This window comes from Dendrobates tinctorius, unplaced genomic scaffold (genome assembly GCF_039654945.1).
Source record: "Dendrobates tinctorius isolate UK_male_01 unplaced genomic scaffold, ASM3965494v1 ptg000383l, whole genome shotgun sequence".
Classification (NCBI taxonomy): domain Eukaryota; kingdom Metazoa; phylum Chordata; class Amphibia; order Anura; family Dendrobatidae; genus Dendrobates; species Dendrobates tinctorius.
Window position 1 is genome coordinate 1,397,527 of NW_027362049.1, and position 22,439 is coordinate 1,419,965.

Below are 22,439 nucleotides of genomic sequence, written 5' to 3' on the forward strand. Positions count from 1 at the left end.
CCCAAGTCCAGTGTTGTATCTCTTCCGCTGCCTCTGTGTTTGTTAATTGGCTGCAAAGGTGATGCATCACTTACTGGGCTGTGGTTTGCTGTTTCAGTACAATCAGCGTTTTATCAGCAGGAGATAATCAATACAGGACTAGCTGCCTCATGGATTAGTCCAACCATGCTCCTAGCACTGATTAACAGCTTCCAGTCATTACACAAGGTACGCAGAAAAAAAAAAAAAGAGGTGGTGTGGTCGGGGTTATACACAACTCAACAACTGAGCTTTGCTAGATCTGCTGCAGAGAAACAGTGACTATCATGACTGCTGCACCAAGTAAACTAAGTGATAAATTGCAGGAATCAGGGTCTCTGTCTCTACATCATACTGCTGTCAGATTACATAACAAAACCTGCTGACAGATTTCCCTTTATGCATCCATGTTTTGAAAGAGCGCATGCAAAAAAACAATGTCATTCATATGGCAAAAATGGAGACGATAAAGACATACAGACATGAACAATGCACATAAGGAACACCATACAGATAAAATATTCTCTTTTATTTTTTTTTTAAATAATAGACATTTTTTTACTCATCTGAACCCGGTCATGTGTTTGGATGGACAACCTTGGGGGCGCATAACCTCTTTTGGTGCGAGGGCCACCTGTTAGATTGAACCAACCCCATGAGCCACAGTAAATTATAAATAGGTGCCAGGCTGTTGCCAAACTACAATTCCCAGCATGCTGGAGGCATATTTGGAGTTGTCGTATTGCAAAGGCCGGTCACTGGTTGGGGGCCACTGATATGGGTCAATGGAAAATACATATTAGAAAGATGCGAACTGTCATAAACATCAGTTGTGGAGCAAAAACCGTTCCAGTGTGAACACAGTCTAAGGCTATGCTCACACAGGGGTTTTTATAGTCTCAGGCTCTCGTTTAGTGTCTGGGTTGTCGTCCAGCATACGTGCCTCCTAACCTGTACATTATTTCCTGAGTACATTGTAATGTGATCGTCTCCACGGAAGGCGTTTTCTTTCAGGACATGAAAGCTTTTCCCATAGAGATGGCGTCTCTTGTTAGCAGGTTACACGGCCTCAGGAGGCGGCGTGTTTTGTACAGTTTCTCCCCATGGATATTGTTTATCTGGTTAGAATTATATGTTGTCCTGTAAAAACATTATTACCAACCTGTATGCCCTTACAGCATTACCTCTGCTCCCAGGGACCCAGACCACCGCAGTCCTGGAGGAAGAGCGCAGGGCCTGTTATATGAGGCTTGTAATTACTGATAAACCGTGAATATTAATTATTAATTGTGCTGTTACACACAGGTACGGCAGAGCCACAATCTCCACGTGTGTTGCGGCTGTCTACCGCCACAAAACGTGCAGCTGCAGCAACTCGAATATACTATCTGAGCACTCCCAAGATAACCCCCGAGCATGCATGGACAACACGTTACCACTCATCGCTAATAGCCATTCCTTTGAATAGATGCCATGTAATAATACATCTTAATGTGCAGCTACTCACAACTTTCCTCTGCCATGATACACCATCACAGAGTCTAGATGCAAGACCCCTACAATCAGCTGATCAGCAGCAGGTCCTCATTTACTGGAAGAGATATCATCATGGGTCCCTTTATCCACAATGGGTGGGAAATGTCTAAAGGTACTGTCACACTTAGCGATGTACCAGCGATCCCGACTAGCGATATGATGCGGTCAGAATCGCTGGTACATCGCTAAGTGGTCGCTAGTGAGCTGCCACACAGGCAGATCTCACCAGCGACATAGAAGGGTTCGGGGGTCGCTACTTACCTGTCACACCAGGTGATCCTGCGTCCTCCCGCCTGGCTCCACGCGTCGCTCGTCCTCACAGCAGGAAGCGCCGCAGGAAGCTGACGACGAGAAACAGTCCTGAACGTTCTCGCGCGATCAGCGATAACCAGCGGGGGAGCCGGTCGTAGGTAAGTATCTGACACAGCGATATCGCTAGCAATATCGCTATAACGTCACTAGTTATAGCGATATCTCTTAGTGTGACATGCCCTTAAGGCCGGAGTCACACACAGCGAGATACGGCCGAGTCTCACAGGTTAAAACCAAGCTCTGGCACCGGCACTCCGGAGCGGAGCGTGCAGCTCCATGTATTGCTGTGCGGCTGCACGCTCCGCTCCGGAGTGCCGGCCCCAGAGCTTGGTTTTAACCTGTGAGACTCGGCCGTATCTCGCTGTGTGTGATCCCGGCCTAAATCCTTTTCACTCCAATGGATAGTTTTCCCATGTTTACATGTTTACAAGGGTGGTTTACATGTTAATGACCGGGCCAATTTTTACAATTCTGACCACTGTCCCTTTATGAGGTAATAACTCTGGAATGCTTCCATAGATCCCGGTGATTCTTTCATTGTTTTCTCGTGACGTATTGTACTTCATGTTAGTGGTAAAATTTCATTCATATAACTTGCGTTTATTTGTGAAAAAAACGGAAATTTGGCAAAAATTTTGAAAATTTCGTAATTTTCCAACTTTGAATTTTTATGCTGTTAAATCACAGAGAAATGTCGCACAAAAAAACTTAATAAGTAACATTTCCCACATGTTTACCTTACATCAGCACAATTTGGGAACCAAAATGTTTTTTTTGTTAGGAAGTTATAAGGGTTAAAAGTTGACCAGCGATTTCTCATTTTTACAACACCATTTTATTTTTAGGGACCACATCACATTTGAAGTCACTTTGAGGGGTCTATATGATAGAAAATACCCAAAAGTGACACCATTCTAAAAACTGCACCCCTCAAGGTGCTCAAAACCACATTCAAGAAGTTTATTAACTCTTCAGGTGCTTCACAGGAATTTTTTGAATGTTTAAAAAAATGAACATTTAACTTTTTTTGACAAAAAAAATTACTTCAGGTTCAATTTTTTTTATTTTACCAAGGGTAACAGGAGAAATTGGACTGCAAATGTTATTGTGCAATTTGTCCTGAGTACGCTGATACCTGATATGTGGGGGGGAACCACTGTTTTGGCGCATGGCAGAGCTCGGAAGGGAAGCAGCGCCATTTGACTTTTTTGGCTGGAATTGAGATCGGAAGCCATGTCGCGTTTGGAGAGCCCCTGATGTGCCCAAACAGTGGAAACACCCCAATTCTAACTCCAACCCTAACCCCAACACACCCCTAAGCCTAGCCCTAGCAATAACCCTAATGGGAAAATGGAAATAAATACATTTTTTTTAATTTTATTATTTTTCCCTAACTAAGGGGGTGATAACGGGGGGTTTGATTTACTATTTATGGCGGTTTTTATGTTTGGCAGCTGTCATACGCTAAAAGATGCTTTTTATTGTAAAAATAGTTTTTGCATTACCACATTTTGAGAGCTATAATTTTTCCATATTTTGACCCACCGAGTCAGGTGAGGTCTTATTTTTTGCGGGACGAGTTGACGTTTTTATTGGTTCCATTTTCGGGCACGTGACATTTTTTGATTGCTTTTTATTCCGATTTTTGGGACGCAGGATGAAGAAAAACCAGCGTTTCATGAATTTCTTTTGGGGGGGTGCGTTTACACCGTTCCGCATGTGGTAAAATTGATAAAGCGGTTTTATTCTTCGGGTCAGTACGATTACAGCGATACCTCATTTATGTCTTTTTTATGTTTTGGCGCTTTTATGCAATTTTATATAAAAAATAATTAATTTTGCATCGCTTTATTCTGCGAGCTATAACTTTTTTATTTTTTCGCTGATGATGCTGTGTGGCGGCTCGTTTTTTGAGGGACAAGATGACGTTTTCAGCGGTACCATGTTTATTTATATCCGTCTTTTTGATCGCGCATTATTGCACTTTTTGTTCAGCAGTATGATGATAAAGCATTATTTTTTGCTTCATTTTTTATTTTTTAAGGGGTTCAATAAAGGGGTTAACTAGTAGGACAGTTTTATAGGGCGGATCGTTACAGACGCGGCGATACCAAATATGTGTACTTTTATTGTTTGTTTTTTTATTTTCAAAAAATGAATTTATTAGGGAATATTTTTTTTTTTAATTTATTTAGCGATTTTTTTATCAATTATTTTTACACTTTTTTTTAGTTTATTACATTGTCCCAGGGGGGATATCACTGTCATGTGACAGATCGCTGATCTGTCACATCACAGATCGCTGTGACAGATCAGCGATCTGACACAGGCGCTCCACAGGCTCTCATGCCTGCGCTCTGCAGGCAGTGAGGAAGCCGGCTCCCTGCAGGCCCCCGAAGGTCCCCACCACCATATTGGATCCGGGGACCTGCAGGGAAGGAGGCCCCCAGAGCAGCGCAGCATATCGCGCTGCTCCGAGCGTCTCAGGGAAGCACGGAGGGAGCCCCCTCCCTGCTCGCTTCTCTCCTATGCCGCCGGTACACTGCGATCATGTTTGATCGCAGTGTGACGGGGGTTAATGTGTCGGGGGCGGTCTGTGACCATCCCTGACACATAGTGCCGGGTGTCAGCTGTGATAACCAGCTGACACCCGGCCGCGATCAGCGGCGCTCCCCCCTGTGAGCACCGCTGATTGCGCTAGACATACTATTCCGTCCTTGGGACTTAGGTCCCAGGTCACATGGACGGAATAGTACGTCTAATGTAGGAAAGGGGTTAAACAAAGCTCAGGTACACCCTTAGGGCTCTTTCAGAAGTCATTATGTCCAGTACAGGTGGTAACAGTTTTCACATGTACTGGAGACACTCACACACTTACACTTGAATGGGTCTGTGCACATGTCGGTGTGTGTCTGTGGGCAAAATATGCTGACATGTCCGTTTTTTTAACAGCAGCATGGGCTGCAAAACGTCCCACACACGTGCGCACTTATGACACACGGATGACATTTGTGTGTCAGTGTGACACGTACTGGCATCTGGGAAGCAGCGGTACAGTTAGCGCTGTTCCCGACGCCGGGTGCTGAAGACCGCTATCATCATTCTTCCCTGCTCACTCTGGAGGCTGGTTTTCTCAGGTTGGTAAGGGGCCATGGATATTAATTTCAACCTGCGAGCCACATCAGTGAGCAGCCGGGCTGAACTGCGGTGACCTCAGCACCGTGAGAAAAAGTCAGTGAGTTCACTGCAGATCAAAGATGAGGTCAATGCTGCTCACTGATGCAGCATCTCATTCATCAGTGGTTCTCATCTTGGTACCGTTCAGGTTGAAAACTATTTACTACTAGACAAGGATTATGGCGTGGAACAGAACATCCGACAGGTGAGACATATTGATGTTTTTTTATTTTTGTTTTGTTACATTGGCTTCAATGGAATGGGTGTTAGATGAGTATAACTGTGTTTTTTTATTTGCAAATGGAAATGAGTATTTTCTTTTTATTTCAAATAAAAGACTTTATACTTTCTGTGTGTTTATTTTTCAGATAACTATAGGATTAGTAATGGATATGTGTCTTCTAGACACTTCTCCACTACTAATCCATGGGCTTGATGTCACCTGACAATGCAAAGGTGACATCAACTCCACAAATATCCCACTTGCCACCGCCACAGGGCAAGTGGAAAAAGCCCCAGCTGTCTGCTTTACCAAGGCTCATTGTCAAAAATAGGGGGGACCCCACACCATATTTTTAAATTATTTATTTAAATTATTTAAAAAAAACAGCCTGGTGACCCCTCTGTTCTTGATATCCAGCGTTACTAACGCTGACAGCTGAGGGTTGCCGCCTGCAGCTGTCAGTTTTGCCTGGCTGGTTATCAAAAACACAGGAGCACCCACACCCTTTTTTTATTTTATTTATAGTGCAGACGGCGGCGGATAAATAGTCCCATCATGCGCCTCCTGCTCTTACTATTATTAGCGGCAGCAGGTGTAGGCTGATGGGAGTAGTAGTCCCATCAGCTGCCACTTGCTCTCACTGTTATTAGTTGAACATAACTCAACATTCTCCCCTGCTCTCGCTGATCATATCACGAGTAGGGGAGAATGATGCAAGTGGTCTTCAGCCGGCACCAGAGAACGGCACTAGCTGAACCACTACTTCCCAGGCACCTGTACGTGTGGTACTGATGCGGCACACGGTTGCACACGTATGCCACGAGTATGACACACAGACACTGATATATCTGGCACTGTTTTTTCAGGGTGAAACCACCCTTAGCATGGTGGCCAAACAGTTCAGTGCTCCTTCCCACCTACTTGTATTCCATGTGTCTCCTGCCCTTTTTTTCTTGATTCACAAATCTGGCTTTACAGGAGCTAGAGGAAGGTAGAGATAGATGAAGATCCTGTAGGTGGTTATGTCCCCTGAACTCTTAGGCCACTGCAAGGGTGCACCAAGCACCTATGCTTGGTTTCTGCAGTCATTTTTTTACTGAAGACTCACTTTAAAGCAATTCAAAGCCTTCATTAGGCTATCCTCCAAATTACCCCTCAGTTGAGGGGCTCAGACAAGAAGGGACGTGTCTCATCTGGTCCGAAAATTTTTAGTGGTGGTGCACAACTCTTAATGAATTTGGCGTTTCTTACACCTGTGCACACTTAGAAAAAACTTGCTTACAAAATGCCAGTCTTGATGAATAGGGGTCTTTGTGTTTCACTCATTGGAGGGTATCCAATGCATGGGAAAAGTAGTCTTAAGTTTGATGAATAATGGATGGCTTCACCCAGATGATATTTAGTAGCTATCATAGAGCTTTCTGCAATGAAGGTTTCTTTACATTGTTATTATATTGCCCCTCATCCTGATGTTCTCTTTCCTAATTTTAGGCTATGGAAGTGCTGCAGGACCTCATGCTGGAGGTCAACACCATCAAAGGTTTACAGCGTGGGATAGAAGATCAGATACAGAACATGACCCATACTGCAGCTTTGGTATGTGCATAAATTGCATAAATTAGTAGTGGCAGAGGAGACTTTAGCTGATCGAGAAGTGGTAGAAGTATCATCTCCCATATGCTTGGAGCCTTTTAACTTGCAGTGATTAGAACATTTTATAGTCAATAGATCTTTCAGAAGGTCTGACCCCACTTATACTGTGCATGATTATTCTCTATGAGCACCCATAGGAGAGCTGTACGTGCACGATATTATAAGAGTATTATCTCAGCATGATTTCATCTAAAGCCGTTTTTATCTGTAAAACCTTATAGACTTGAAATGTTAAAAATCCATATGATACTTGATATACTTAAAGAGGAAATATTCATTTAACTTGGATGTTACTGGGGTTGTCACCAGTCGACCTGGCTCGCTAAACGCCTGGCAAACAAATGATATTGGTAAGGGATGCCGTGGCCAACCAGACATTTTCACTGCAGGATGTTGCCTGCAATGTGGGATTACTTGGGGAAAATAATACATTTCTAGAAGATTGGATTGTGAGTTTTCCCCATCTCACAGGTCTGGCTTGTGATATAATTTGGGAAGCACTAGATGTTCCAGTGTCTATTCAGATGGATTGTAGACCAAAGGTACATAGACGTGCAGATTTCTTTGTAACTGGAGAAGCTCCTTCTACCTTAGATCAGTGGGTCCCTGATAGGTGTATAACAAGTATATACTGTATATTTAGTGGTACATGTCCTTCTGAATTGGTTAAATGTACTGAAATATCATCCTTCTAGAAGGCCATGCAGACACTGGAGCAGAATCACAGCGCCGGGAAAAACGAATTGGAGAAGGGAAGCTTAGCGAAAGAGCTGGAATTTTTGAAGACTCAGATGGTACGTATATAAGATGGTAACGCCATTTTATAAATTGTAAAGATTTCACCAGACTCTTGTAAGTGGATCCTACATACAGTTAAGATGGTCAGTGTATGGACATCAGCTGAGCCAGTGAAGGGAGCTACATTGTACTATTAGGGTAAATTGAAGTCATAGAATGGACCCCCCTCCAACTCGAGACCTCTCTGTGAGAACCAGTACCTCTGATGAGGCAGCCCCCTAAGAGTCAAATTTGAATCTTAAAATCCAAACACAGAAAATGACAGCTGGCCGCACCCGCATGACCTGCATCTTGGGTGCCCGACAGCCTGAGCAGGCCACAAGTATATCAGCAGAAGAAGTCGGCACTCCATTTTCTTTGATTCGATACCTTATTGGAATCCATGTGTACAAATGCATATAGTGCGGTCTTCAATACATCTTGCGCGTTTTGGAATATCACTCCTTAATCCTAGAAACTATGAGTGCCGACTTCTGCTGATATCATAAAATGGTATTCCCGCCATTTATGGCATATTTACAGGAAACCTCTTATGAATGTGTTCACACAATGCCTTTTTTGCCTCGATTTTCAAATAATGATTTTACCATGTTTTAAAAAAATTGTCCCTAAAAAGTGCATTGCAAATTCATCATGTGAACATTACCTATGTATTGGGGCACCCGTTGTTAGAATTTAGGCCCCCTGACCCCTCTCCTGGTTTCTGCATCCAGACGTATATTGAATAGAGAGGTGGCCGCTCATTCACCTCCCTGGGAAATACCCCTTTAATCCAAACCTCACCTGTTCGAACCCTGCCAGCACATGCTTTTTCAGAAGACTACAGTCATAGTCATGGGTCCTTTAAATTTGGATGAGGATGTTAGTGAGTGGATTGCAGATGTCATCTCGTTGCCAGAAACTGGGTGTGATTGTAGTCAAGTGCGTGGTTTGGTGTGAATTATAGATTGATTACACATTAAGGTAACTGGATATGGCACCAATCAACTCGGTTTACACTCTCTATGTGTAACCCAAACTGTTGTAATTATTTGCATTGTGTGCTGCAATAAGATAGTCTCATATTGTACCGCAGGTTTAATGAGAAAAGCAAGGGGCTCTGGAAGTAAGGGCGAGCGCCAAAAGAAGCCAAGGAGGGAACGTTGCGTGCAGCAATACCATTTATTTGTACATTTTAGTTTAGCTGTTTTTTCCTTTATATACCAAAAATTAGTTAGTAAGAGATCAATCCAAATCATTTCACAGTTATCTCTTCTATTTATATAAAAACACCAATCTTTATTACAAAAAATATATCAAACCAAATCAAACAATTATTAAACAAACAGCCTTCGCTGGTAGGTAGGGATAAGACAGGCCAGCATAGGGATAGGCACCTCCCTATGGTGTTTCATCACTTTTTAGGTATGATTTCCTTTATATATACTTTAGGTGCTGCATTCAGCACTGACCGTGGCATATAAGTGGTTAATTAGCTGGGATTAAAAGAGCTCGGTGAAAATGGAAGCTCAAGGAGCGTGCGAAGGGGGAATCTGAAGTGATAGATCCTTGGGAGAATGTGCTTGGACGTAGGTCACCACTAGATTGATGTGATTAAATATGGAGCTGTGACAAATCTTTCACATTTTTATTATAGATGGAATTAGAAGAAACATTTAAAGTTTTCCATGAGACTTTGGAAAGACGCCCAGAGACTAAGGTAACCAGCCCATACGGGAAACCTACCAGTACTACCTGTGGGGGTTAGCAGTGAGATGAACGATTGTAGCCTGGGTTACCTTTTGGGGAAGACCACTGTGTATCATGGATCTCACTAACTTATGTACTGTGATTCTTGCTTGCACGCCTGATGAAGGGTGTTATAACCGAAACATTGCGTCACTTACTTCTGCACCTACTACAGTGGGATTAATGGATATGCGATGCTCAAAATAAATCCTATTTACAGCATCCCTCTGTGCCACTTGGTTGCATCTTTAATGGCATTCCTGCAATCTCTTCATTACAGCTTGGCTCCCCTGGTTACTTAGGAAAATGCCTTTTATAATTATCCCTTGCCATATACTAATTGGTGCCATCTGGTCCGAGGGGTGTGTCTCTGCACCATTCTCGGTGCCTCCTCTGTGTCCGCGATCACCGTCCTCCTGACATGGATGACATCATCAACATATCCTGTTGCGCCTGTGCAGCTCTTCATCCCTACTGACATGCGAGTTGAACAGATTGTGGATGATGCAGGAGATGTCGGTCTTGTCAGTCTAGGCAGGAGGACATCGAATGAGGGGACAGAGGAGGTGCCGACTGTGGTCTGGAGACAGCCACCGAGCTGTATGGTATACGGTGCGGGACAATTGTACTGTAAAAGGCATTTCCTTAGGTATGTGGCGGAGCTGGGCTCTTATGAAGAGGCTGCCATAGCGCTGTTAAAAACGACTGAAAGGTGCTGGATACAGTTTATATAGGGAGGACCTGGTGACAGGTTCTTTTTAACCCTGAAGTGAATTCTGCAGAAGTATTGTAGTTAGTAGTTGTGCAAAAGGGACATAGGGACATATTCTTACTTATGTCTTTACTTACTTCACAGCTGAGTGACAATGACAACAGTCGTATGTATGAACCTAATCAAGGTCTTGAATTATCATATCAAGATGGACCCAGGTTGACCACGTCCTGGACGACAGCGTCTCTGACACAAGGGTCCAGTCAGGCTGAAGACTCTGCTCTCCTTGTGGAGACCCCACATGTTGCTCAGGATGGTATGACACCAACTACATTGAAGGACACTGAGATAGAGGTGTCAGGACAGCAGCCTGAGAGAGACCTAACCCCCGCTGACCCTGCGGCTCCTGTACCTCACAATACTGAGATTAACCCTACTATGACTGGCATGGATAGTACTGCTGCCCCAGGGTCACCTGGAGTCACATCTCAGGAGTATGCAGTGCTTCATACAAGAATAGAAGCCCTGGAGAAAGGCAAGGCGGACCGCAGTGACCTGGGACTTCTACAGAAAAATACAGGTAATGCTTCTCAGACACATCAATGAAGATAATTTCTGCTGAAAGAGTAGCCATAAGTTAACAATTTTCTTTATTCGACTTCTGTACCTCAATGTACAGTACATGTTTCATAGGCAGAAATAATTTCAATATAACAGTTTGAGAAGCGAATTGCCATTCAGAAGACATGCATTGAATCTCTGTGGGACAGAGTTATAAAGCCTGTAAAGACACTGAGCCTGTGACTGCATTATGTGGTCAGCCACTCATTATACACCCTAAGGCCTGTTTCAAATTTCAGTTATGAGAGAGAGAGAGACTTTTTCTCCCGCCAGAACGGAATTTGGGGTTAAATTTCTGGCAAGGAAATTCTTCCGTTGCTGATTCCGTCAAAAAGCGGTTGGCAACGGATCCACCGCCCATAGGTGACCATTATAACGAATGGTGGATAGCGACGGATCCGTTGCTATCTGCTATTTTGACGCAGACAAAAGACGTTTCATTGTCCGTCCACTGAAGTCAGCGGACGCCAAACTTTTGGCGGATCAGTCAAAAAACGGATCCAACGGATGACAATCCGTCAAAATCCGCCGCTATTGCAAGTCAATGGGAAAAAAAAGCGGATCCGCCCAAAAAAAAGGGCGGATCCGTTTTTTTGCAAAACGGCGGATTTTGACTGACGTCAAGCAACTGAAGTGTGAAACAGGCCTAATGAGGACATTGGCAGAGGAGGATGCCTAGAAAATGAGGCAAAGTTTGCAACACAATCATTTCTATTATTATGGGTTGTATAAAATCTTATGAAGATTAGAGAAGATGTTTAAGGCCAAAATTGACCGGCGTGTTTTCATCCATTTTTTGGGTCGCTTAATTGGGGGGTACACAGGAACCATGGGACATCCTAAAACTTTCCCTGGGGTGAAAAAACGAATACCAGTATCACAGAAGGAAGAATAGCAATCCTTCAGTTTAGCACCCTACCAACTGTCGCCGGTAGTAATAATAATAATAATCTTTATATAGCGCTAACATATTCTGCAGCGCTTTACATTTTTGCACACATCATCATCACTGTCCCCGATGGGGCTCACAATCTAAATTCCCTATTAGTATGTCTTTAGAATGTGGGAGGAAACCGGAGTGCCCGGAGGAAACCCACGCAAACACGGGGAGAACATACAAACTCCTTGCAGATGTTGTCCTTGGTGGGATTCGAACCCAGGACCCCAGCGCTGCAAGGCTGAAGCGCTAACCACTGAGCCACCGTGCCGCCCCGAGTAGTACCCTTAGGACACAGTCAGACGGCCGAATAAATCTGAACCCAGTGCACAGACTGGCCGGCGGCTCTCCTGATTCACATGTGACAGCTTCAAATATTTTATACAAAACCTAAGAGACAAAATGAGCAAAAACCCTGCTGTAACAAAATAACTAAAAAGCAAAAGGGCATTTAAATAACAGAGTTCTTAGTAATACTGTTTTTGCTCAAAAATAGCATAAAAGCCATCCCACCACGACAAGGTAACTCTGTTCGGGATAGTCCTACACTGTCTAATATTAAAAATCTTACCATGTGTCAGACTTGACCTCAGTGTGTGAATAAGGGCAGACAAAAGGACCAGGTCCCAACCAGTAGACACCAGTCTGGGGAAGCCTTATATACAATTTCCAGCTCAAGAAAAGGAGGCCACACCCCAGCTTGCACATAATGCAATAATACAAAGAAAAAAAAACACAAAAATTGAGCTTGGTCTAAGTTGATATACATATAATAAACACATTTTCACATTGGCCATAAAACACACAAAACCTACAAGAGACAAAATGAGCAAAAACCCTGCTGTAACTAAACAAGAAAAAAGCAAAAGTGCATTTAAATAACACAGAGTTCTTAGTAATACTATTTTTGATCAGTCAGCTTGTTGATGGTGGGACGGCTTTTATGCTATTTTTTGATCAAAAACAGTATTGCTAAGAACTCTGTGTTAATTAAATGCACTTTTTCTTTTTACTTAGGCTAGTTTCACATTTGCTCTTTTGAGCACAGCGACGGCCTGCACACGGCCGCCGCTAAGCCCCGCCCCTGCCGCGCCTCCGCCGGTAGCTCCGCCTACCGGCGCATGACGCTGCATGCGTCCTGCGTCCCCTGTCTTTATCACTGGGGGCACAGGCCGTGCGCAGTATGCGTTTGGCGGCGCATGCATCCTTTTCACGGTGCGCCGAGCGCAACCAAACTGCAGCAGGTTGCGTTTGGCGCTGGTCGGCGCACCGTCAAAAGGAAGCATGCGCCGCCAAATGCATACTGCGCACGGCCTGCGCCCCCAGTGATAAAGATAGGGGACGCAGGACGCATGCAGCGTCCTGCGTCGGTAGGCGGAGCTACCGGCGGAGGCGCGGCAGGGGGCGGGGCTTAGTGGCGGCCGTGCGCAGGCCGTCACTGCGCTCAAAAGCGCAAATGTGAAACTAGCCTTATTTAGTTACAGCTGGATTTTTGCTCATTTTGTCTTTTGTAGGTTTTGTGTGTTTTATTGCCACTGTGAATATGCATTTTCGTATGTGCTGCATGTATACCAACTTAGACCAAGCTCAATTTTTGTGTTTTTTCATGTATTTTAGGCTAGTTTCATACTAGCGCATGGCTGAGCATTAGGTAAAAATGCAGCATGTTGCATTTTGGTGCGCTCGCCGCACCGTCAAAAAGACGCATGCAAAGGCATCTGCATTCATCGGCACGGCCTGTGTACCTAATGCTAAAGATAGGGTACGTAGGCTGCATACCGACAGAGGTGGGGCAGAACGGAGGAGACGCTTCCGGGGGGTGGAGCTTCCCGGAGGAAGCCCGCATCCCTCCGCACCTTGGCCATATGCTAGTATGAAACTAGCCTTATGCAGCTGTCACGCCCAGGTCTGGAGACCCACCAGCCAATCTGATTATTGTGTTCCATTATCGGTCCGATTTTGTACTGTGGCCTTAGGGCTCATACTCACTTGCGAGAGACTAGCACGATTCTTGTGCGAGTCTCTTGCATGAAAGCCCAGCACTGCCGCCAGCACTCGAACCGGAGCGTGCGGCTACATGTATTTCTACACTCCGGTCCCAGTGCCGGCGGCAGTGCCGGGCTTTCATGCAAGAGACTCGCACGAGAATCGTGCGAGTCTCTCTCAAGTGAGTATGAGCCCTTATGCTTAGGCTTGCGTCCCTAAACACAAAGGTAAGAGGTCTACAAAAAAAGAGAAAAGGTTAGCGACTAACCTACCAAGGCTCAAAATGATCTGAGACTCATACCCATGTCTGCCTCCACCTGACACTAAGCTAAACTATGGAGGCCTGGTGCCAGCAGGCAGGTATAGCTTTGCTGTAGAGCAGCCAACTATTTTTTAAAGATATTTATATTGTTAGGCCGGAGTCACACACAGCGAGATACGGCCGAGTCTCGCAGGTTAAAACCAAGCTCTGGCACCGGCACTCCGGAGCGGAGCGTGCAGCTCCATGTATTGCTGTGCGGCTGCACGCTCCGCTCCGGAGTGCCGGCGCCAGAGCTTGGTTTTAACCTGCGAGACTCGGCCGTATCTTGCTGTGTGTGATCCCGGCCTTAGTGCCAGGCTCAAAGTGGCAGCAGACTAACCCAATGCTTCCTGTGTACCCCAATGAAGTCCCCAAGAAACAGGTATTTTCCTTATTGTGGATTTACTGCTTTGTTATTCTATTTTTACCACATTTCCAATAAAATCATTAAAAAAATGTGGATTTTTACAATTGATATATGAATTAGTATTTATTACCTGTAAACACTTAATTGAAAAGCACAATTAAACTGCATGCTGTTTCTTTAAATCTCGTTTCATCCGCAACTCCTAAGTGTACCCTTTCTCTGTATCGCGTGCTGCCGCTTGTATATGGTTCTAATTACTTATTGGGAAACCCTCTTGATCACCATTCTGCCTTTTCAATGACCAGAGCATGCCAGGACAGAACTCGAGTCCTGCGAGCAATAAAGAAGCTGTGTTGTGGCTGTTGCATCCCTCCAATTGTGCAACAGTTTTCCGTTATTAGTGTGAGTCACTCTTGGCTCTGTAACCATATACTGTACACAACGAGATGTGTTTCCCTCTTCCAGATGAGCTTGTTATGACTCTGCAAGACCTGCAGGAGACGCTGTGCAACCTGAAAGTAGAAATACAGGACATGAGAGGAGATGCTGATACGGTGAGACCGTACTCTTTTATGTCAGGCGCACCAAAAGCAAACTTATCAAGGAAGGGTTCACCCTTAATATGTATGGTGCTCTTGGGTGGCAACGGGTTAATCTTGCTAGAGTTCTGGTTGTTTTACAGATGCCTAATATTGCTGGTGTTTAGGGGATATCTGTATGATCTGCAATGATTTAGTGAAGTGATGGCCTTAATTCATTTTATAATTTTTCATTTATTTATTTTAAGAATTATTCCAGTAAAATGAATATTGGAACTCTGTCTTTATGTCGGAAGCAATGTTGCAATTTACTTTCTATTAAAAATCCTCTTTGTTCTCATGAACGGAGTGTTTTTATAATTATATTGTTTATTCTTTATTACTTTTGTAGTCTATCAGCGGTGGCCAAGCATGCACACTGCTTACAAGCTCTTACTAAAAGAGTTTGTAAGTGCTTGCTCTGATGCTGGTCAAGTTGTTGGAGCGCACTGCTTACAAACTCTTACTAGATGAGCTTGTAAGTGCTTGCGCTGAAGCTGGCCAAGTTGTTGGAGCACACTGCTTACAAGCTCTTACTAGAAGAGCTTGTAAGTGCTTGCGCTGAAGCTGGCCAAGTTGATGGAGCGCGCTGAAGCTGGCCAAGTTGATGGAGCACACTGCTTAGGCTAGTTTCACACTACCGTATGGAGGAGCTGCGGAGGGAAGCGGGCTTTCTGCGTGAAGCTCCGCCTCCGTCGGCATGCGGCCTGCGTACCCTATCTTTAGCATTAGGTACGCAGGCCGTGCTGATGTATGCGGATGCCTCCGCATGTGTCATTTTGACAGTGCGGTGACCGCACCAAAATGCAACATGTTGCGTTCGGCGCAGGTCGCCGCACCGTCAAAACGACACATGTGAAGGCATCCGCATACATCGGCACGGCCTGCGTACCTATTGTTAAAGATATGGTACGCAGGCTGCATGCCGACGGAGGAGGTGCGGCCGTGGGCGGAGCTTCCGCAGCTCCTCCATACGCTAGTGTGAAACTAGCCTTACAAGCTCTTCCTAAAAGAGCTTGTAAGTGCTTGCTCTGAAGATGGCCAAGTTGTTGGAGTGCACTGTGAGCTCCCGAAACCAGCCGACTTCACTGCCACTCAGCTCTTCCTATGCTGAAGAGCAAACGCTGTCTCATATAGCAGCATGAAAAAGCAGACTGATCCGGCCAGCAGCTCCACGATGCCATTTGTCCGAACTGCCAATCAAGCAGGAGCGCACTGCCCCCGAGCAAGCAGGAAGCCGGGCGAGCTGTGTGCTCCAGCAGGAGATGAGGCAACCCCTATTAATGAACTGACACTTGGGCTGGTGGCAATAGATTCTCTACAGAGAACGTGGAGCGCAAAACCTTTTATTACTCCAGTTATTTGTAGTGTATTTTTCAGTATGTGCAATAATAGAAATGAAAGAATCTGCCAGGTAGTGGACGGCAGTGAGAGAATACATTCTCAGATGTCTTGCTGTGTTTCTCCATTTGCCCAGTAACCCTAGTGGCAGGCATTGTGCACATCTGAGATAAGCTGGACATCTTTTGTTGTTATCAGGACCTACTACAGAGAAGAAAAGATCCTACAAGGACTTCACAAAATGGTGACCAGACATTGAAGGACACTAGCCTCCGGTAAGTAAGCAGACCTTTTCATAATAAAGAAAAAAAGTTAAACATCAGAATTGGTGATATACAATTGTTTCCTTTAAATATCTAATTTTCTTCCTAAGTACTGTCATCCAAGAAACTGAAAATGAGTTAACTGAATTGCGTAAAAGTCAGAAGCTGGAAAAATCCCTAATGGAGGAAGATCAGGTTAGTGGATTGCCGGATTTGTGCAACGTTTGTGTACTCATCTCCTCTCTCTCTCTTATGTGTGTATATGGATTTCTTTTTCCCTTAATAAGAAAGACCTTCATTTAAAAACTGCATTTTGTGGTTACTTGTGTCTTTGTCTAATATTTAAATTTGCTTGGTAATCTGAAATATTTAAGTGTGACAAACATGCAAAAAAAATAGGAAATAAGGATTGGGGCAAACACTTTTTCACATAACTGCATATATACTTGTATATATTGTGGTAGATCGACTCACTCGGCTGGACACAAAGGAAGAAACGGGAACACTGTCTCTTCAAGAACGTTCTTGGTTTATTAGGTGCAGCATAATCCAAGCTGTGGTAAAAGTAAACACGGCCCTCTGGGCAAAACAGCAACAAAATACAACAAAACACAGTTCTTCTGCTTGCAGGGATCAGCCCATTCTGGGCTAACAAGGTCCATGGTTCAGGTTTTATCATAAAACATAAAACACTTCTCTGGAGTGTTCCAGAACCATTACTGCCTCTAGAGACCAGCTATTTAAGCCCCAGACCACATCCTGGGGTGGAGGTAAGGTGGATAACCTCACACCAAATCTACGGTCATTCACCAAAAAACAGCGCCCCCCAGAGTCGGATTTTCTCTGGGGTTTCAGCTGCTGGAGGTAGCCGAGACCCCAGAGAACATGATTCGGGTCGGTTTTTACCGACCCTGCTTTTGTGATCGCCGTTATTAACCGCAAAAAAAAGCTGCGATTTTGCATGTAATTTCTCTCTCCTCTGATGTGATCGCACATCAGAGGAGAGAGAAATAGGGTCCCCGATCCCCCCCGGTACCTCCTGGTGGTCCCCGGGCCTTCCTGCCTCCTCCTTGGTCCGGGAAGAAAATGGCGGGCGCATGCGCAGTGCGAGCCGGCAGATTCGATTCATTCATTACAGGTACATTTTGATCACTGTGATAAACTCTATCACAGTGATCAAAATAAAAAAAATGGTATATAACCCCCCTGTTTATCACCCCCTTAGTTAGGTAAATATAATGAAATAAAGAAAATATATTTATTTTCATTTTTCCGTTAGGGTTAGAATTAGGGTTAGAATTTGGGTTAGGGTTAGTGTTAGAATTAGGGTTAGAATTAGGGTTAGGGTTGGACTTAGGTTTAGGGTTGGAATTAGGATTAGGGTTGGGATAAGGGTTAGGATTAGGGTTAGGAATTAGTATTAGGGTTGGGGTTAGTGTTGGGATTAGGGTTAGGGGTGTGTTGGGGTTAGGGTTGTAGCTAGAATTGAGAGGTTTTCACTATTTACCAACTTTGGGGCTCTAATTTCTCCTGTTACCATTGGGAAAATAAAAAAATTGGGGGCTAAAAATCACTTTTGTGAAAAAAAAAAGATTTTTTATTTTCACGGCTCTGCATTATAAACTTCTGTGAAGCACTTGGGAGTTCAAAGTGCTCACCACACATCTAGATGAGCTCCTTGGGGGGGTCTAGTTTCCAAAATGGGGTCAATTGTGGGGGGTTTCTACTGTTTAGGCGCATCAGGGGCTCTGCAAACGCAACATGTCGCCCGCAGAACATTCCATAAAAGTCTGCATTCCAAAATGGCGCTCCTTCCCTTTCCGAGCTCTCCCATGCACCCAAACAGTGGTTACCCCCCACATATAGGGTATCGTACTCAGGACAAATTGCACAACAACTTTTGTGGTCCAATTTTTCCAGAGCCTTACAAAAATAAAAAATAGTGGGCTAAAAAAATCATTTTTGAGGAAAAAATGTGATTTTTTATGTTCACTGCTCTGCGTTATAAACTTCTGTGAAGCACTTGGGGGTTCAAAGTGCTCACCACACATCTAGATAAGTTCCTTAAGGGGTCTAGTTCCCAAAATGGTGTCATTTGTGGGGGTTTGTCACTGTTTAGGCAAGTCAGGGGCTCTCCAAACATGACATGGCGTCCAATCTAAATTCAGGCCAATTCTGCATTGAAAAAGTCAAAACGGTGCTCCTTCCCTTCTGAGCTCTGCCGTGTGCACAAACAGTGGTTTACCCCCACATATGGGGTATGAGCGTACTCAGGACAAATTTCATAACAACTTTGGGGGTCTAATTTCTCCTGCTACCCTTGTAAAAATAAAAATTTGGGGGCGAAAAGATCATTTTTATGGAAAAAAAAATGATTTTTTATTTTCACAGCTCTACGTTATAAACTTCTGTGAAGCACTTGGAGGTTCAAAGTGCTCACCACACATCTAGATAATTTCCTTAAGGAAGGGGTCTAGTTTCCAAATTGGGGTCACTTGTTGGGGGTTTCCACTGTTTAGGCACATCAGGAGCTCTCCAAATGCAACATGGCGTCCAATCTCAATTCCAGTCAATTCTGTGTTGAAAAAGTAAAACAGCGCTCCTTCCTTTGCGAGCTCTGCCGTGTGCCCAAAAAGTGGTTTACCGTCACATATGGGGTATCGGCGTATTCAGGAGAAATTACCCAACAAATTTTGCCATTCATTTTCTCTTTTAACACTTGTGAAATTAAAAAAAAATTGGTTCTGAAGTAAATTTTTTGTAAAAAAAAAAAGTTAATTAATTTTTTACTTCCATGTTGCTTCAGTTCCTGTGAAGCACGTAATGGGTTAATAAACTTCTTGATTGTGGTTTTGAGCACCTTGAGGGGTCTAGTTTTTAGAATGGTGTCATTTTTGGGTATTTTCTGTCATGTACACTCCTCAAAGTGACTTCAAATGTGATGTGGTCCCTAAAAAAATGGTGTTGTAAAAATGAGAAATTGCTGGTCAACTTTTAACCCTTATAACTTCCTAACAAACAAAAATTTGTTTCCAAAATTGTGCTGATGTAAAGTAGACATGTGGATAAATGTTATTTAATAAGAAATTTGTGTGACATATCTCTCTGATTTAAGGACTTAAAAATTTAAAGTTTGAAAATTGCAAAATTTTCAACATTTCCGCCATATTTCCGTTGTTTTCATAAATAAACGCAAGTCATATCGAATAAATTTTCCCTCAAACATGAAGTACAATATGTCACGACAAAACATTCTCAGAATCACCGGGATCCGTTAAAGCATTCCAGAGTTATAACCTCATAAAGTGACAGTGGTCAGAATTGTAAAAATTGGCCTGGTCATTTAAGCTGCAAAATGGCTCTGTCGCTAAGGGGTTAAAATGATATCTGGTTGTTGTTTAATCTTTATTTTAAGTTTTGAGTTAATGATATTCTCGTGCTCCGGGGCGGCCTGTGGGGGTCTTCATATGGTGCTCTGCTTAGCTATTCATAATGCAGACTGCTGACAGGTCTCTGATCCCTCAGTGACCTGCTCCCTAGTTTGCATAAAGGAAATTATATACAGTGGGGAAAAAAAGTATTTAGTCAGTCAGCAATAGTGCAAGTTCCACCACTTAAAAAGATGAGAGGCGTCTGTAATTTACATCATAGGTAGACCTCAACTATGGGAGACAAACTGAGAAAAAAAAATCCAGAAAATCACATTGTCTGTTTTTTTTTTCATTTTATTTGCATATTATGGTGGAAAATAAGTATTTGGTCAGAAACAAAATTTCATCTCAATACTTTGTGATATATCCTTTGTTGGCAATGACAGAGGTCAAACGTTTTCTGTAAGTCTTCACAAGGTTGCCACACACTGTTGTTGGTATGTTGGCCCATTCCTCCATGCAGATCTCCTCTAGAGCAGTGATGTTTTTGGCTTTTCGCTTGGCAACACGGACTTTCAACTCCCTCCAAAGGTTTTCTATAGGGTTGAGATCTGGAGACTGGCTAGGCCACTCCAGGACCTTGAAATGCTTCTTACGAAGCCACTCCTTCGTTGCCCTGGTGGTGTGCTTTGGATCATTGTCATGTTGAAAGACCCAGCCACGTTTCATCTTCAATGCCCTTGCTGATGGAAGGAGGTTTGCACTCAAAATCTCACGATACATGGCCCCATTCATTCTTTCATGTACCCGGATCAGTCGTCCTGGCCCCTTTGCAGAGAAACAGCCCCAAATCATGATGTTTCCACCACCATGCTTTACAGTAGGTATGGTGTTTGATGGATGCAACTCAGTATTCTTTTTCCTCCAAACACGACAAGTTGTGTTTCTACCAAACAGTTCCAGTTTGGTTTCATCAGACCATAGGACATTCTCCCAAAACTCCTCTGGATCATCCAAATGCTCTCTAGCAAACTTCAGACGGGCCCGGACATGTACAGGCTTAAGCAGTGGGACACGTCTGGCACTGAAGGATCTGAGTCCATGGTGGCGTAGTGTGTTACTTATGGTAGGCCTTGTTACATTGGTCCCAGCTCTCTGCAGTTCATTCACTAGGTCCCCCCGCGTGGTTCTGGGATTTTTGCTCACCGTTCTTGTGATCATTCTGACCCCACGGGGTGGGATTTTGCGTGGAGCACCAGATCGAGGGAGATTATCAGTGGTCTTGTATGTCTTCCATTTTCTAATTATTGCTCCCACAGTTGATTTCTTCACTCCAAGCTGGTTGGCTATTGCAGATTCAGTCTTCCCAGCCTGGTGCAGGGCTACAATTTTGTTTCTGGTGTCCTTTGACAGCTCTTTGGTCTTCACCATAGTGGAGTTTGGAGTCAGACTGTTTGAGGGTGTGCACAGGTGTCTTTTTATACTGATAACAAGTTTAAACAGGTGCCATTACTACAGGTAATGAGTGGAGGAAAGAGGAGACTCTTAAAGAAGAAGTTACAGGTCTGTGAGAGCCAGAAATCTTGATTGCTTGTTTCTGACCAAATACTTATTTTCCACCAGAATATGCAAATAAAATGAAAAAAAAACAGACAATGTGATTTTCTGGATTTTTTTTTCTCAGTTTGTCTCCCATAGTTGAGGTCTACCTATGATGTAAATTACAGACGCCTCTCATCTTTTTAAGTGGTGGAACTTGCACTATTGCTGACTGACTAAATACTTTTTTTCCCCACTGTATATATTGTAAAAAAAAAAATCACCTGCAACAGGCAGGCACTTACGCTGCAGCATGATCACATCTATAATGTGTATTAAATTGTTTTATTTGATGATATAAGTAAATTCATTAAAAAAAATTGCCTCCCCAAAGATGACGCCGCCTGCGCAGCAGCATCTATCGGATTGCCAATAGATGCCACAGTGCAGGCGCGGCCAGCGCCATCTTAGTGAAGACAGTTTTTTTTTTCACTCTAGCAAGATAGCTCCGCCTGCAAATTAGCATCTATCGGCGATCCGTTAGCTGCTACTTGTGCAGGCGTGGACGGCACCATCTTTGAGGAGGAATGTTTTTTAAATATCAGCAAACAAAAAACAATTTAATACACATTACACGTGCGATCATGCTGCAGTGCAGTTGATATATAATTTTCATATATTCATTATGTAAAATAATGGTCAGGTCAGTGAGGGATCAGTGACCTTTCAGAAGCCATACAGGTTAATATGTAATGAGAGCACCACATAAAGACCCCCCACAAGCATGAGCATATCATTAAAGGGGTTGTCCGGGCTTTTCACATAATCTCAGTACATATCTGGGCTGCAGAATTATGACAATAAGTAATTTACTTTCTGTCACTAGTTTGGACGGTTTTCTAGATATTCTGAACAGAACGTCCAAGGCGGGGTGTGTTATGGCATTGAAATGAGAACTAGTCGTAACCTCCTACTCTA

At 43.7% G+C, this 22,439-nt stretch overlaps 1 protein-coding gene across 4 annotated transcripts in view; it reads left to right on the forward strand.

Moving 5' to 3' along the window:
• The window catches only part of QRICH2 (glutamine rich 2), a 115,334-nt gene that overhangs the window by 74,762 nt on the left and 18,133 nt on the right, over positions 1-22,439 (forward strand). For 3 of the 4 annotated variants that reach the window (XM_073563161.1, XM_073563163.1, XM_073563164.1), the window contains exons 2-8: positions 6,758-6,862; positions 7,615-7,713; positions 9,354-9,416; positions 10,302-10,737; positions 14,835-14,923; positions 16,487-16,563; positions 16,662-16,746. In XM_073563161.1, coding sequence (XP_073419262.1) covers positions 6,758-6,862; positions 7,615-7,713; positions 9,354-9,416; positions 10,302-10,737; positions 14,835-14,923; positions 16,487-16,563; positions 16,662-16,746 — 954 coding nt within the window. Of the gene's footprint in view, positions 1-82; positions 208-6,757; positions 6,863-7,614; positions 7,714-9,353; positions 9,417-10,301; positions 10,738-14,834; positions 14,924-16,486; positions 16,564-16,661; positions 16,747-22,439 lie in introns of those variants that run through there. The other variant, XM_073563165.1, reaches the window with a different exon arrangement.